This window comes from Xenopus laevis, chromosome 7L (genome assembly GCF_017654675.1).
Source record: "Xenopus laevis strain J_2021 chromosome 7L, Xenopus_laevis_v10.1, whole genome shotgun sequence".
Taxonomy (NCBI): Eukaryota; Metazoa; Chordata; class Amphibia; order Anura; family Pipidae; genus Xenopus; species Xenopus laevis.
Genome location: NC_054383.1, coordinates 27,446,286 through 27,463,180, shown reverse-complemented (window position 1 = coordinate 27,463,180; position 16,895 = coordinate 27,446,286). Strand labels below are relative to the sequence as shown.

The 16,895-nt window shown below is 40.4% G+C and overlaps 1 protein-coding gene across 1 annotated transcript; it reads right to left on the bottom strand.

The window, feature by feature from the left end:
• Positions 1-11,082: 11,082 nt before the first annotated feature.
• On the bottom strand, positions 11,083-16,468 carry LOC121395360. The gene is made up of 2 exons (XM_041568707.1): positions 16,266-16,468; positions 11,083-12,992 (listed from the first exon to the last, which is right to left on the bottom strand). Exons 1-2 carry the CDS (start codon positions 16,267-16,269, stop codon positions 12,415-12,417), a joined length of 582 nt encoding a protein of 193 aa, XP_041424641.1. The 5' UTR covers positions 16,270-16,468; the 3' UTR covers positions 11,083-12,414.
• Between the last annotated feature and the right edge of the window lie 427 nt (positions 16,469-16,895).

Sequence of the window (16,895 nt, the reverse complement as noted above, 5' to 3'; positions counted from 1 at the left end):
AGGTACAAGCTACTGTTTTATTATTACACAGAAAAAGGAAATCATTTTTAAAAATTTTGATTATTTGGATAAAATGGAGTCTATGGGAGACAGCATTTCCGTAATTCGGAGCTTTCTGGATATCGGGTTTCCGGATAAGGGATCCTATACCTGTATATATATATATATATATATATATAAAATCCAAAAAGGTAAGGTGCACACTGGGATCCTTTGTAGCTTTTTTAAAAAAGATAAATTTTATTCAATACATGTTAAAAGGAGGTCAACGTTTCGGTCTGTTCCTAAGACCTTTATCAAGACCAATAACACACTTAAAAACATTGTATCCATAAATAAGTAAAACCAATTAACACTCACCCAATCCCGTGCAGCCCCATGGGACATGTGATGCAGGCTCCACCCCAGCCGGCGGTTAAACCAAACACCACCTGAACCATATAGAAAGGAAGAGAACATGAGGAGACACTTTCATTAGTATTTACATAGTTGCAACAAATGTAACAAATATTGTGCAAACAGGAATGTTGCAAAATAAACAGTTACCTTATCAAATATTAATGTACATCTTATTTTGTGTTATCTTTGTTTCAGAAAGCACAAGAAGGAGCAGTGCTCATTTAACCCTGTCGGTACCATAGTATTGAGCTTTTTAATCCAAAACACTTCTCTCTGGAGAAGCATTTTGGATCTATCTCCCCCTCTTCTAGGGGGAGGAACATGGTCAATGGCAATATAGCGTAAAGTAGGTAACCTGTGCCCAACTTGAAGAAAATGATTTGCCACAGGTTTATTCGTACTACCATCACGAAACGCTGTACTAATTGCGGATCGATGTCCATCCATCCTTAACCGCAATGTTTGGTCAGTTTTGCCTATATATGACAGCCCACACGGACAAGTAATCATATAGATTAGATGGGTTGTAGTACAGGTGATGAGGTGTTTTATCAGAAACCGCTTACCGGTATGGGGGTGTAAAAAGCTATTCCCTGGTGTCATAAACCTGCACGAAGTACAGCTTGGGCATTTAAAACATCCAGGTAAATTACTTCGAAGCCAGGTCTCCTGTCTAGTTTGATAGCACCTCACTGGATCACTTTTAACCAAAAGATCCCTTAGATTAGTGCCCCTCTGGTAACAATTCATAAGTTTATCTGGGACCACCTTATTCAGAACCCCATCTGCCTGAATAATACTCCAATTTTTCTTGATGGTAGTATTTATCACATTAGAGCCTGTAGAAAATTTTGTACTGTAAATATATATATATTTATATAAATACAGAATTTGAAAGTTTGACCCGTGGGGTGTACAAAGTTAGACGGGCACCTGTCTGACTCTTTCCAGGTTTCAAATTGGGTCACTAACCCCATCTAAAAACAAATGTTCTGTAAGGCTACAAATGTATTGTTATTGCTATTTTATATTCTACTCAGTCCTCTCCTATTCATATCCAAGTCTCTTATTCATATCAATGCATAATTGCAAGGATAACTTGGACCCTAGCTACCAGATTGGTAAAATTGCAGACGGGAAAGCTGCTGAATTAAAAGCTAAATAACTCGAAAAACAGAAATAATAAAAAATGAAAACCAACTCTCTACATCATACTAAAAGTTAATACAAAAGCGAACAACCCCTTTAAACTAAAGGGCATGTACATACTGAGAGTCACAGGAAATATAAATACAAACCATTCATGTCTAAAGTCATGTATATAGGGAGATAATACTGTAAGGGGGTTATTTACTAAACTCTGAATGCAAAAATCATGAAAAATGTGTGATTTTTTTTTTATAAAATCTGATTTTTAAAAAATCACAAATTTTTCAGTTTATTTAACTCTGAGGATGGAAAAGTCAGGATCTGAAAATCCGGCATCTCAGACCTGTCGAGGTTGCATATAAGTCAATGGAGTCCCAATGATTTTTTTATGTGCGCTGGGTTTTGGGCAATAACCTGAAGTTTTTAGAGTTTTCAGGTGAGAATTATGAAAAATCGTGGAAATCGGATAAAAAAGTCCGAAAAAAATTGTGAAAACCGGATTTTTCCCCGCAAAGCACATTTTCGGGAAAATGTAATAATAAATAAGGGTAAAAAGCCTGAGTGGATTTGATCGGAGTTTGTAGCAGAAAATATTGAGATAAATTCAGACTTTGATAAATAAGTGTTCCAGAGTGACTAAGGGTACTGTATATAAATGCTGAGTGTTCCAGTCTAAATCCATGTACATACTGATAGTGATGGGTGAATTTGCGGCGAATTTGCGCAATTCGCCGCCAGTGAATAAATTTAAAAAAAAGCCATCGAAATTTCGCCGGCAAAAAACGGCTGCCGGCGTAAAAAAAATGGGCGCCTTTGTCAAAAATGGGCGCCAGCGTTTCACTAATTTTTCGTTGTTTCCCGAATTTCGCAAATTTTTCGGCGAAACTGAGCAAATTCACCCATCACTACATACTGACGTACTAGACGAGGAACATGCACATAATGGTCCAGATTCAATTCAGTGAGAAAAAGTTATCTCATGGTTTATCACATGAAAAGTCATAGACAGTATTCAGTTTGAGGATATGAGGATAAAAACTTTTTCTCTCTGAATTGAATCTGGCCCAATGAGTGTTCCAGACTATGGGAATATAAATATTGAGAGTTCCAGTCTAAACCCATGCGCAGTACCTGCTGAAATTCCCAGATTAAGGACATGGCCATAGTTGGAGTTCTAGACTAAAGCCATTTGCACACTGGAAGCTCCAGACTAAGGGAACATTCATAATGAGTTCCAGACTAAGGTAATATAAATACTGAGCTTTCCAGATTAAAGACATGTTCCAGACTAAAAGGATGTATCTGAGAATTCCAAGCTAAAAGAATACTGTATAAATATTGTCAGTTCCAGACTAAAGATGGCCATACAGGTGCTGATTTTATTCTTTGTGAGACAAACGCTCGTTCGTTTCAGTCTAACCATTTAACATTAACCATTCAGATTAAAATAAGTAGAAAAAAAACAAATAAGACAGCATTCTGCCAATTAATTGACAGGCCACAATCGTACAAAAGTAATGTCCGACAAATAGTAGTGATAGTCACTCGTCAGATAGGCAATACATGCAGAGACATTATTGTTGGCCAACAGACATTTTTTCACCTGTACGATCGACGGAACGACCGATGAAAAATGACTGGACAATCCACATATGGCTGAAAATTGTGCAAACCTTAATTTCGTACAACAGTATCTTTGCGTCTATGGCCAGCTTAAGGGTTTGCACACAATGGGGGTTCAGATAACAAGCATCAGAATATTTTAAATTCAAGATGAAAGCTTTGTACAAACCAGCAATTACAGATTATGGGCAAGTTCATACGACAAGTTCCAGACAAAAAGATTGTGCACACCAATTATTCTAGCATTAGACCATAAACATACCAAAAGTTTCTCCAGCAGTAGCATGCTGAGAGTGCATACTATTAAATGGGTCCTGTTATGTTTTGGGTAGCCGAGGATGAGTAGAGTATAACAGTGCTTTATTAGCAGGCTCTCAAGCAGCCATTACACAACAGTAACTTCCACTTTTAAGCAGTCAGGAAGTATGCACAATATAAGTCTGGGCACAGTGACATTTACAGGCCATTTGTATAAACACCACATATTCCCCCTATAGTAGGAAAGCATTTGGGCAAATGTAATAAACAACAACAATGCATCTTAAAGCAATAATATATATTATTCACATGCAGGTAGTTTTCTTATTCTCTCAGTACACCTTATACGGTTCACTTTCTTCAGGCCTATTGCAGTTGACATCAGAAGTAGGAAAATGTCCTATTCATTGATAGGGTCCAAATCAAACTAGGTACCATGCATTGATTCCAATTAGAGACTGGAACAGGAACAGGAGAGGGTCTGAATAGAAAGATGAGTAATAGAAAAGTAGCCACAACTATATATTTGCAGCCTTACAGAGCATTTATTTAGATGGCGTCAGTGACTCCCATTTGAAAGCTGAAAAGGAAGGATAAGAAAAAGTCAAATAATTCAAAAACTATGAAAAAGAAAAAAATCAAGGCCAATTGAAATGTTGCTTAGAAATAGCCATTCAGTAACTTAATAACTGCTAAATTAGTTGTTAACAGACCCTTTAACATGAATGGGAGCTGTTGTTAGAGTCCTGTGCGGAACCAATTTGTTAAACCAGAACAGCGAACGGCAACCCGGACCCGCTACCTGCATACTTACCCACTTGCACCCGCTACCTGACCCGCAAGGTACCTTATCTGCAACCCGATCCCAATCCACAACCCGCTGACCATCAAGAAACAGGAAGTGCTGTCATTGTAAACTGGAAGTGACATCACTAGAAGTAGGTGTGATTAGGAAAAAAAGAGTAAAACAGGAAGTGCTATCATTGTAAACCAGAAGTGACATCATTAGAAGTAGGCGTGGTCAGAAAAAAAGGCGTAAAACTCACTATTGAGAAGACCCGTGACCCACAAACCCCTATACCCGCTCCCAAAACTTCTACCTGCAACCCGCATGGCACTGCAGGACTCTAGCTTTCTAATCAAAAATAGAAACTCTAATGAGACAGTCCATGTCAATAATCAAAATATAGTATAGACTATTTACCTGGATACACAGAGCAATTTTTGAAAATAAACAATATCGGATGTTTATCAAAAACATTATTGTTTTCAGACAAACACAACTGTTCTGTATTGTGACATTGTGTTGTTGTTATACAATGTAATGATAACCCAGTCTTATTTTATAAAGACAGCCTTTCCATCTCATACAGATAATTGAACACAACAGGACACCAGCTGTCAATTTTCTGTACCTGACAAACTCATTCATTTAATCTTATGTTTCAAATCATTGTGCATGTAAATCCATGAATAACCTCACAGCCAATACTCATGTGCGTGCATCCAAGATGTCTTAATGCTTAATTGACATTTTTACACTGTCCCCCAAGGTCAAAGCCCTTCATTTAGCCATTCAGCCACTTGACACGTGTCCTGTCTATGCTATTTTTCCCAGTTGCTCGCTGAAGAGCAGGATTGTTTAAACCAACAATGATGGGCAATCTACATGGAATATGTGATTTAGGAGATTAGCAAGAGGCTCTGATCTCTGGCTGACCCCTATATAACCTCGTTAGGAAATATATATTTATATGTTAAGTATTGATGCCCTCAGCTCATTCAATAGGGATTTTACTCCTCTCCAAACCATTTAATAGGTATTTTACTCCAAGCAGAGAACAGAAATGTAACTGATTGATCTCTTTGGAGAACTCCTAGAAGGCTTCTAATTCAGCCCTAAATCCTTTGGTCTGATGTTGTCTTGAGTACACTGGCTGTATCCAACCAGAAGTCAAATCATTACAGCTGAAAGTGGAACAGAATGAATGTGGCTCAGTGGTAGACAGATAAAATATGGTTCAGTAGTGTTTTGTCAGCCCAGGATTAAGCAGCATTACATATGCAAATTAGGGGTAGGAAGTGGAAAACATTTTTTACTTCCTTGCTTTGTGACAAAAAGTCAAGCAATTTCCCTCCCCGTCCCTAATTTGCATATGCAAATTAGGATTCAGTTGGCCAGGCAGAAGGATTTGGCCAAATCCGACTCCTGCTGAAATAGACTGAATCCCGAACCGAATCCTGGATTCGGTGCATCTCTAATCCTTATTGGAAGCAAAACTAGCCTATTGGGTTTATTTTAACATAATTTTCTAGCAGACTTAAAGGAGAAATAAACCCCTTATTAAAAAATCCTACTCCCCGACCCCACATAGATCCCTCCTCCCCCCCAGCCTAGCCGCTACCCCGGGCAAATGCCCCAAACTTTTTACTTACCCCTCAGTGCAGATTTAAGGATCGGAGTTCTCGGCAGCCATCTTCTGGGTCTTCGGTAATCTGAGAATGAAACCGGCGAAGTGGTGCATGAGCAGTTGGAGCAATTTCCCGGTGAAATTGACGGAAATTGCCGAAGCGCCAGAAGAAGACGCGAAAACCCGAAAGATGGCAGCCATGAACGCTGATCCCTGAATCTGCACCGAGGGGTAAGTAAAAAGTTAAGGGCATTTGTCCGTGGGGCAGCTAGGCTGGGGGGAAGAGGGAGGGAGGTCTATGTGGGGTAGGGGGGTAGGGTTTTTTTAATAAGGTGTTTATTTCTCCTTTACGGTATGAAGATCCAAATTACGAAAAGATCCGTTATCCGGAAAACCCTAGGTCCAGAGCATTCTGGAAAATGTACATATCTGTACATGCTTTGCTTATTCCTATTCTTTAATAAATTCATTGTTTCTCGCATAGAACATTGATACCCACGTTTTTTGAAAGTGTGAGTTTTAGTTCAACTGGAAGATCTTTTACCACCACTATTGCTCTACAGCTAGTGCACTCAATAAACAGTAAGGCAGGGATCCCCAACCTTTAGAACCCGTGAGCAACTTTCATAAGTAAAAGGAGTTGGGGAGCAAGAAAAATGTTCCTGGGTACCAAATAAGTGCTGTGATTGGCCATTTGGTAGCCCCTATGATGATTGTAAAACTATATTGAGGCTCTGTTTGGCAGTGCACCTGGTTTTTATACAATTAAAACTTGCCTCCAAGCCTGGAATTCAATAATAAGCACCTGCTTTGAGGCCACTGGGAGCAACATCCAAGGGGTTGGAGAGCAACATGTTACTCACGAGCTACTGGTTGGGGATCACTGAGTTAGGGGATACAACCCTAAAAAGACACGTCTGGTTTCAGACATGATATACAGTAAATGCTGCTCTGGAGCTAACTGCCGACTCCCAGTGACAGAATGACACAACGCAAATACAAGTGTTTCCCAGGGGACCGAGAGCTGCACCTGATAATATAGAAAGTAAATTTGTTTCAGCAAGAGAAATACACAGGCAGTTTTAACCATAATCCAGAAGAGAATCAGAGAAACAAAGTGCAATAGCTATTAGTATATATTGCTACAAATGCAATGTGAATATGAATCATGACATAACATTAAGGGGCAGATTTTTTTCCAGGAAATTTACGTTTTCGCATTTTTTTTGGTCAAACTCATTTTTGGGTTAGAAAAAAATTCAAATAATTCTAAAATTTGAGATTTATTATACCCCGACCCTGGAAATAGCTCAAATCCGAAAAGACACCATCTAAAACCCTTTAAAGTAATGTAGAAGTCAATGGCACAGGTCCCTTGAACCATTTGAGGCTGTTAGTTTGATGTTTAATTTTTTTTGGAGGGAGGTTTTGCCCGACTCAAATTTTGTTTCCGATGAAAACTCGATCAATTTGAGTTTTTTGGGTTCCAGGACTCATACTCGCAGAATCCGTTTTTTGCCATTCAAGTTTTTTTCTTAAATAAGATACCATTTGAGTTTCGAGTTCATTTGAGGTAAAAAAGCTCTAACACTTGACCTTTAATAAATATAAGGAACGTTCGCACTCACAGGACTTAAAAAACAATTAGAGGTTTTTATTACAAAGAGTTGAGACCTGCCGTCTCTCCTCTTTGTAATAAAAACCTCTAATTGTTCTTTAAGTTCTGTGAGTGCGAACCTTCCTTACCTTCCTTATATGTTATGTTTATATATATTTATATATATATATATATATATATATATATATATATATATATATATATATATATATATATATATATATATACACAAAAGCCATGAATATCTTGTAAATTATATCCTTATAAACGGTGAGTTCTGATGTCATCAGTTATAAACGGTGAGTAGTGATGTCATTTCTGTCACATGACTCACTGAAACTTGTGTATTATAATAAATAAAGTACCCCCAGTTGTAAAATATGAGGATATTAGAAGTTACCTCGGAGTTCCATGACCTGTATAAAAACACTCGGCCTTCGGCCTCGTGTTTTTATATGGTCATGAAACTCCTCGATAACTTATAATATCCTTATATTTTACAAGAGGGGGTACTTTATTCACTATATATTTATAATACACAAAAGCCATGAATATCTTGTAAATTATATCCTTATAAACGGTGAGTTCTGATGTCATCAGTTATAAACGGTGCGTTCTGATGTCATTTCTGTCACATGACTCACTGAAACTTGTGTATTATAATAAATAAAGTACCCCCAGTTGTAAAATATGAGGATATTAGAAGTTACCTCGGAGTTCCATGACCTGTATAAAAACACTCGGCCTTCGGCCTCGTGTTTTTATATGGTCATGAAACTCCTCGGTAACTTATAATATCCTTATATTTTACAAGAGGGGCTACTTTATTCACTATATATACTGTATATATATGGATATAAATATATATATATATATATATATATATATATATATATATATATATATATATATATATATAATATCAAAACAGGGGGGTTGTGGGAGCACTCTAAAGCAGTGATCCCCAACCAGTAGCTCGCGAGCAACATGTTGCTCTCCGACCCCTTGGATGTTGCTCTCAGTGTCCTCAAAGCAGGTGATTATTTTTGAATTACTGACTTGGAGGCAAGTTTTAATTGCATAAAGACTATGTATAGTGCCAAGAAGAGCCTCCTGTAGGTTTCAAGTCCACATAGGGGCTACCAAATAGCCAATCACAGCCTTTATTTGACATCCCATGGGACTTTTACATGCTCGTGTTGCTCCCCAACTCTTTTTACATTTGCATGTGGCTCACAGGTAAAAAAAGGTTGGGGACCCCTGCTCTAAAGGCTATAAGTATATATAAATATAATAAATGCTATTGCATATGTACCCAAAACAGGGGTTATTTTGTTACAAAGTTATGATCATAAAATTGATAAGCCACCATACCACGTCAAGGTAAACCCCGAATGGCGGTCCCTAACTTGTTTTATATTTTATGTGCATTTTAGCATTACCTGTAATCAATGTCCGTTGAACGCTGTTTTTTCACTAAGGGCTAAATCCTCCCCAGCCAGCAATCAGGCTTTTAAAGGAGAGATATTCCCAAAACAAACGCCCAATTTTAAAAGCATAGGATCACCACTAGTTTAAAGGGGGGTATGGGGTGCTACAACCACTGAAGCTATGCCACAGCTCCTGGCTAAATATACAATATCAAAACAGGGGGGTTGTGGGAGCACTCTAAAGGCTTTAAAGTATATATAAGTATAATAAATGCTATTGCATATGTACCCAAAACAGGGGTTATTTTGTTACAAATTATGATCATAAAATTGATAAGCCACCATACCACGTCAAGGTAAACCCCGAATGGCGGTCCCTAACTTGTTTTATATTTTATGTGCATTTTAGCATTACCTGTAATCAATGTCTGTTGAACGCTGTTTTTTCACTAAGGGCTAAATCCTCCCCAGCGTTTGTGGGCGTTTGTTTTGGGAATATCTCTCCTTTAAAAGCCTGATTGCTGGCTGGGGAGGATTTAGCCCTTAGTGAAAAAACAGCGTTCAATGGACATTGATTACAGGTAATGCTAAAATGCACATAAAATATAAAACAAGTTAGGGACCGCCATTCGGGGTTTACCTTGACGTGGTATGGTGGCTTATCAATTTTATGATCATAACTTTGTAACAAAATAACCCCTGTTTTGGGTACATATGCAATAGCATTTATTATACTTATATATATATACTTTAAAGCCTTTAGAGTATATATATATATATATATGGGGACATCATTCTAAAGGCCAAATGCTAGGGCAAAATATTCGTGGACTTATTACATATGTAACTCAATGGGAATTGGGGTATTCCTAAACTCCAGGTAGAGCAGTACTACTACATATGATTGATTCTTTCAGTTGGGGTTCTTATTTAGTATGTGGCATTCACTTAAAAGAAACAATCTTATTGCAAGTCAGGCTGGGCAGGTGGATCAGGTACAAGCAAGTGATTGGGATATTTACTTCCCCTTTCCATGGATTTCTCCTGCCCCTTTCAGGGTCCTGATTTTCTCTCAAAAATAGATTCTGGGCTCAATTTACCGTTTAAGCTTCAAAAATATACATGGTACTGGAGTGGAGAAACTTTTGTGATTGCAAGCTGTCAGAGAAGGAGCTCAGCAAGAAGTACTGTACTTAATGTAGCCAATCAAAGACATCCGTCACTGTCATCTCCATTAAAATAAACAAACTGTCAGCTTGGCCTAAAGGGCACAGTACAATTTTAGCAATTCAAAGGATCTGGAAATTTTTTACATGTAACAACGTACAACATACGGTATATTTAATAATCCTACACCTACATTGACGTTGCCAAGGAAACAAGGTTCCATTGGATCTTATTCGTGCACTTCAGTACATAATGAAATTAATAGGGGAGAGATGCAAAATGACTCAGAGCTCTTTAAAGGGTCTTTAGTCCTTTTACTTTTTAACAAATAACACTTGTTATTTGCTAAATGTAAAAATGTTTATATTGCAGGGTTTTTCAATGCTTTTGTAAAAGTATTTTTAACTTTTAGCTTGAATCTTCTGCTTGGTATTTTTTGGAAAATCCTCCTTATGGGCAAATTATTTGCTCACATCTATGAGGGCAAATAAAAGCTTGCTAGATGGATATCTGGCCAGAATGGGCTAAATATGTTATATAAATAGTAGTGGATACTGTTCTCTCCTGGGGCCAAACAATAGGATTAGCCTAATCTGACCCAAATTGGATAAAGATCCACGTGTTTGGTAACCTCACCAAATTAGCATCATGGTGTGTGGCAAGTATTAGGTTTGTGCAACAATAATTTCTAACAGAATAGTTAAGAATAGGAATGGAACCTTCGTGTGAGAGTTTTGTTTGGTGACATTTGGGGTGTGAACAGGACTGACGGAACTGGTTATGTTTAAACACAGGCACGGGAAAGAAAATCAATGTAATCCATGTTGCCTGAGAGAAAACAAGGACCCTGGGACATTTTGAATATTGGGTGAAAATAGAACAAAGTTTATCTGATCCAAAAACAGAGAGCAGGGTATACACACTTGGTTGAACTGTGGTGTCCCTGTAGGCTAAGGATCCCCCTACCCCCTTCCGTTGTGCTTACCACCAACCTGAATAAAAACCTGAATAACGACACGGAGACTTCTTAAGGTGGCAAAATCTGTGGAGGTCACGTATTTTATTAACAAAGTTATATATATATGTGCCAAGGACTAGGTACACCCTGACCACCAGCTGCGGCTCCTATAATCGCCAAGAACGTGGGCCTGGTGCCCACACCGTACCAAACAGTTATTTTAGAGAGCAGGGATCATGGGGCAGAGCGCCCGCTGTTGACCAACCAGTAGCCCATCCCCCTGCTCCCTATCATGTGCAATAATGGCGCTAACCCAGCCTCTCGCATGACACAGACAAGACCGTGCAGTCAAAGTCTGCTCCACACTCGCGACTTTCCGAGGGTAGGCCTGCACTTCACTGAAAAAACCATCCATCTTCCTGGAGCCGCACTGATGCCTTGTCACTGAAAACGCAGCTGTGTCAGGGTGGTACCTATTGACCTACACAGATAATGGTGCCCCAGAGGAAGGCAAAAAACTCAGGTGCTTTTTTGGCCAATTAGCAGCCTGATGAAAAATTCCTTCCTGACCCCATAAGGGCGATCGGTTGCTAGAAACCCTGGAGCACCGTCTTTTCGTATCTTCTTGCTCTTTACCTGGGATGGGAGGGTGGGAGAAAGAAAAAACAGGTTATGTTTTACTGGCCTCCTGCTCCTCCTTAAAAGCCCCTTCCTGGCTTACCTGCCCCCTGGCTCCGCCCTTCAGCCCGCCCCCTTTTTTCCCGCCGAAAAGGGGGCCCTATTGTTGTAACTCCCTGTGAGAGAGAGTGGGGGCTGACAGCCGATACTCACAATACACATCTAGCGGGGGAGGGGGCCTAGCCTAAACTCATCTCGACCCTATGTGGGCCTCGTTCCTCCTAGGCTAAGGATCCCCCTACCCCCTTCCGTTGTGCTTACCACCAACCTGAATAAAAACCTGAATAACGACACGGAGACTTCTTAAGGTGGCAAAATCTGTGGAGGTCACGTATTTTATTAACAAAGTTATATATATATGTGCCAAGGACTAGGTACACCCTGACCACCAGCTGCGGCTCCTATAATCGCCAAGAACGTGGGCCTGGTGCCCACACCGTACCAAACAGTTATTTTAGAGAGCAGGGATCATGGGGCAGAGCGCCCGCTGTTGACCAACCAGTAGCCCATCCCCCTGCTCCCTATCATGTGCAATAATGGCGCTAACCCAGCCTCTCGCATGACACAGACAAGACCGTGCAGTCAAAGTCTGCTCCACACTCGCGACTTTCCGAGGGTAGGCCTGCACTTCACTGAAAAAACCATCCATCTTCCTGGAGCCGCACTGATGCCACCCAATGGAAAAGAAGGGAAGGGTGCCACCTATCCTTTTCCATGGCCCACCTAGACCTCCTGCGACCTCCACCATTCTTCTATATAATTCCTGAAGTTTGCCCAGAACAAATCCAAACCTTCCTCTGTCAAATGTACTTTATCCTTTCTAAAAAGCTGTGTTTGTCGGTACCTTATATTGTCATGTCTAATTACCCCGTTACCTGAGGAACACATGATCTTGTGCATGGCCCGGTTTACTTTTTTCCTGGCTCTTTCAATGCCCTGGGGGGGAACTGCTCCTCGCCATTCTCCTCTCTGTATGATGTCTGACCAAGCCACTCCCCCTATCTTGTTGCTGGACATTAAATCCTCCAAGTCCTTTCTCATGCTTTCTATCAACGCTGGGGTTTTGATTGACGTAAGGTCATTTCCCCCAGCATGTACTATCACCAGGTTTATGAACTTGAACTTCTGTATTGAACTATACAACCGGCCTCTCATTTGTTCCCACTTCATGCCTCTCCACCCCTGCCATGTAATCTTCATGTGTTCCTCCGGTAACCCCAACTGCTTGCCTGCTGCATGCTGTCTTGCCCAAAAAATAAAGGAGTGGCCTATGATCAAAATGTTGCAGGTAGCTTTTCCCCCTGCAGCAACAAACCAAAGAAAAAAGGGGGGGGGGGTAGGTTAAAAATTGTAGGATTACTACTGTGTTACATTTATGGGGCGTATGTATTTTTTGTATGCTTTTGATTTCCACCTCCCAATTCCTTTTATCCTATCCTCTGTTTCTCCCCTCATTGCTGCTTCTGTTGCTGCCCCTATCCTGAATGAATGTGATCCAAATTTTTTAGGATCCCATCCTTTCGCAATGACTGCCTTTTTGAGCACTTGCCTAAATTGAAATGCTGACATGGGGGATAAGTCCCTGTGAATTAACAAAAGGTGCCCCCCTGCTGGGCGCATCCCTATGTAATCCTGCAAGGCCTTGACCGGGCATGTTATTCTCGAAGTTTTTTCTATACTGAACCATCTGCCCTTACCCAACTGATCTGTTTTTGATCTACTGATGTAAACTAACAACTTCCTGTCCTGTAATAAAACGTGGCTATACATTAAACCTTTATCTGTTACCTTCTTGGATGGGGGGACCAATTCGCTTATCCTAAATGCTCCTCCAGAGCGAAGGCTGCTCTAAACAAAATACATTCAAATTGGTCTGAACACACCTCCTCAAGAGAGTTCAGAATCATTTTTAGTCTGCATTCAATTATGGGTTCTCGCTTATCGACCCTGGGGCCTTCAACTCTTGCCCATCCCTTCATTATTTTCCTAACTAATGGATCATGTGTGATATCTGCTCTACCCTTTACTATGGAAAAATGAGAAATTGCGGCTAATGCGTTGCTGGCTCCTGCTCTTGACTTTCCTTCTCTGTACAGGACCATTAAAAATGACACCAAATCCTTAGTGCCTTGATTGCTCTTACCGCTTCTGCAGAATATCTGCCATCTCTTCCAGGCCCTTTTGTAGCTGGAAAGAGTCTTTTCGGATACTGCCCTTTCACACAATTCTTCTAAGAGGGGGTCACGAGCTGCCATAAATTTTTAGGGCATGCGTAAGCTGATTTTTCCGCATATGGAGCGCACTTAAAGAGAATATCCCACTTTTCTCTAGACAAGGCATCTGCTATAGTGTTTTCTACCCCTGGTACATGTTGGGCTCTGAACGATATATTAAACCTCATACAAATCAGAACCAGATGTCTTAGTAGTCCAATTACTGGGGTTGAGTCTGATGACAGGTTATTCACTGCGTGGACCACTCCCATGTTATCAGAAAAGAACTTAATTGCCCTATCCTTCAAATCTTCTGCCCAAAGCTCCAATGCTACCAAGATTGGGAATAACTCCAACAATGTCAAATTCTTTGTCAGACCTTTGTCATGCCATGCTTGCGGCCACCTGGCCGCACACCATTTCCCTGCCAAGTAAGCTCCAAAGCCAACGCTTCCGGCTGCATCTGTGAAAAAGCTCTACCTCTTGATTAATTTGTGTTTCTGCTAACCATAACCTGACACCATTGAATTTAGATAAGAAACAGTTCCATATTTTCAAATCTGCTTTCATTTCCTTTGTGACCCTTATTTTATGAAATGGTTTATTAACCCCTGATGTGGATTTTTCCAATCTCCTGTTAAAAATGCGACCCATTGGTATTATCCTGCATGCGAAATTCAATAGACCTAGGGCTTGTTGCATTTCCCTCAGTGATACTTTATTCGCTGCTTCCAATCTCCTAACTGCTTGCCTAGTTTTTACTACCTTTTCTTTTGGTAATCTACACATTTTGGCCCCTGTATCAATCTCAATACCCAAAAAGGTCAATTTTGTGGTTGGTTCTACTGTTTTGTCAACGGCCACTGGCACTCCTAATTCCTTCAACATATGCAGAAATATTGCTAATGTGTCCTGACAGATTGCAGAGTGTCTGGGGCCTATGATCAGGAAATCATCCAAATAGTGAGCTATAGCTTTGTTGCCTGATCTTTTATATAACTGCCAATGCAAATGGGTAGACATAGGTCGACATAAAATGCTCCCTGAAAATGACAACCTGTCAATCTAAAGCTTTCTGGATGTAAGGGTAACAACCTAAATGCAGATTCGATGTCTACCTTTGCCAACAATGCCCCTTTTCCTTGACTCCTAACTATTTCCAATGCTTCATCGAAAGACTGATATTGTACTTTACACTGTTCCTCGTCTAAAGCATCATTCACCGATTCTCCATCTGGATATGAAAGGTGCTGTATCATTCTAAATTTTCCTGACTCCTTTTTTTGGGACTATACCTAAAGGTGACACTACTAGCCCCTCAATAGGCAAGTCCTCAAATGGTCCTGCCATTCTCCCTGCTTTTATTTCTTTTTCAATTTTGTGCTTCAAAACTTCGGTATGTCGACTAGCTGATTTCAAATTTTTAAAAACTTTGCTGGGTGGGGGAGGGTGTAAAACTGGGATCCTAAAACCTTCCAAAAAACCTTTTGTTAAAAATTTTGCGGCTTCCTTGTCTGGGTAACTTGCCAACTCTTTACTTAGCCTGGCTGTCTGTATTGGCGTTTCCGCTCTTCTGGTAAGCTGTTCGAAAAGGCTGCCTGTTTATCTGACCTTCTTTCTTTTTATTACATTCAGATACCGCATGAGAAGATCCGCAAGCCAAACAAGAATGCTTAAACCTGCACGCATAGCCCCTAGTACACCTTTTCTCGTTGTACGCAAAACAGATGTTTCTGGGCTTAAAAGCATATGACCCTTTATTGCCATTGCCAGCTGAACCATTATCTTTTGAAACCAATCTCGTCCACAAATCTATATCCTTTTGTCCAAAAGACAAGACCTTGCTACTCAATATCTTCTTCCTAAAAGCCCTGTCGTAATCCGACCATGAAGAGCCTTTATAAAACAAATATGTATCGACTATTGTGTCTATGTACTTTATAATATTCAAACATTGTTCTGGTTTTTTCTCTAAGTATACGCTTGCAAAAACCAAGAATCCCTTCAACCAATCGAAAATTGTTTTTCCCTTTTTTCCTTTCTCTTCGGTTTTCACCCCGTCCTCCTTTGCCTGAACAGCTTCCCTAGTCAACTCATAGATATCCACAAATTTTCCAGCCTCAATATTTTTCCTAGTTTTCCTCGGCAAGTGATCTGCTGTTTCTGTCAATGCGCATGCGTAAGTATCTGCTGCTCCAACTAGCACCATTGATTGACTACTTTCTTTTGTTTTTCCTAAACCTTTTTCTTTCCCTTTTCCTCTAAAGAATTTTTTCATTAATGATAATATCTTTCCTCCCTCAGTCTCACTATCTGACCCCTCAAAATCAGATTCTGAATCAGAAGAAATATTCAACTCACCCATAGTAGTCTTCCGTGTAGGCACCTTGGTCCTGTCGCCGTTCTGTGAAGACTGCCCTTCTGTACTGGATGAAGCCCTCTCCCTTCCTTCCTGCCGTCTTGAAGGTCCTACTTCCTCCTCTCCCTTCTGCTCTCTCTCCTTTCTCCATTGGATCCAACTCTCCTCCTCCTCTCGGTTTCTCCTTCCGGTGCGATGAAAGAAAAAACAGGTTATGTTTTACTGGCCTCCTGCTCCTCCTTAAAAGCCCCTTCCTGGCTTACCTGCCCCCTGGCTCCGCCCTTCAGCCCGCCCCCTTTTTTCCCGCCGAAAAGGGGGCCCTATTGTTGTAACTCCCTGTGAGAGAGAGTGGGGGCTGACAGCCGATACTCACAATACACATCTAGCGGGGGAGGGGGCCTAGCCTAAACTCATCTCGACCCTATGTGGGCCTCGTTCCTCCTAGGGAGTATGTTTATACAGTTGTTTTTTTTCTAAGGCAGGGCTCCCCAAACTTTTTAACCGTGAGCCAAATTCAAATGTAAAAAAAGGTAGGAGCAACACAAGCATGAAAAAAGTCCCTGGGGGGTTCTAAATAATGTCCGTGATTGGCTATTTGATAGCCCCTATTTGGACTGGGAGCCTACAGGAGG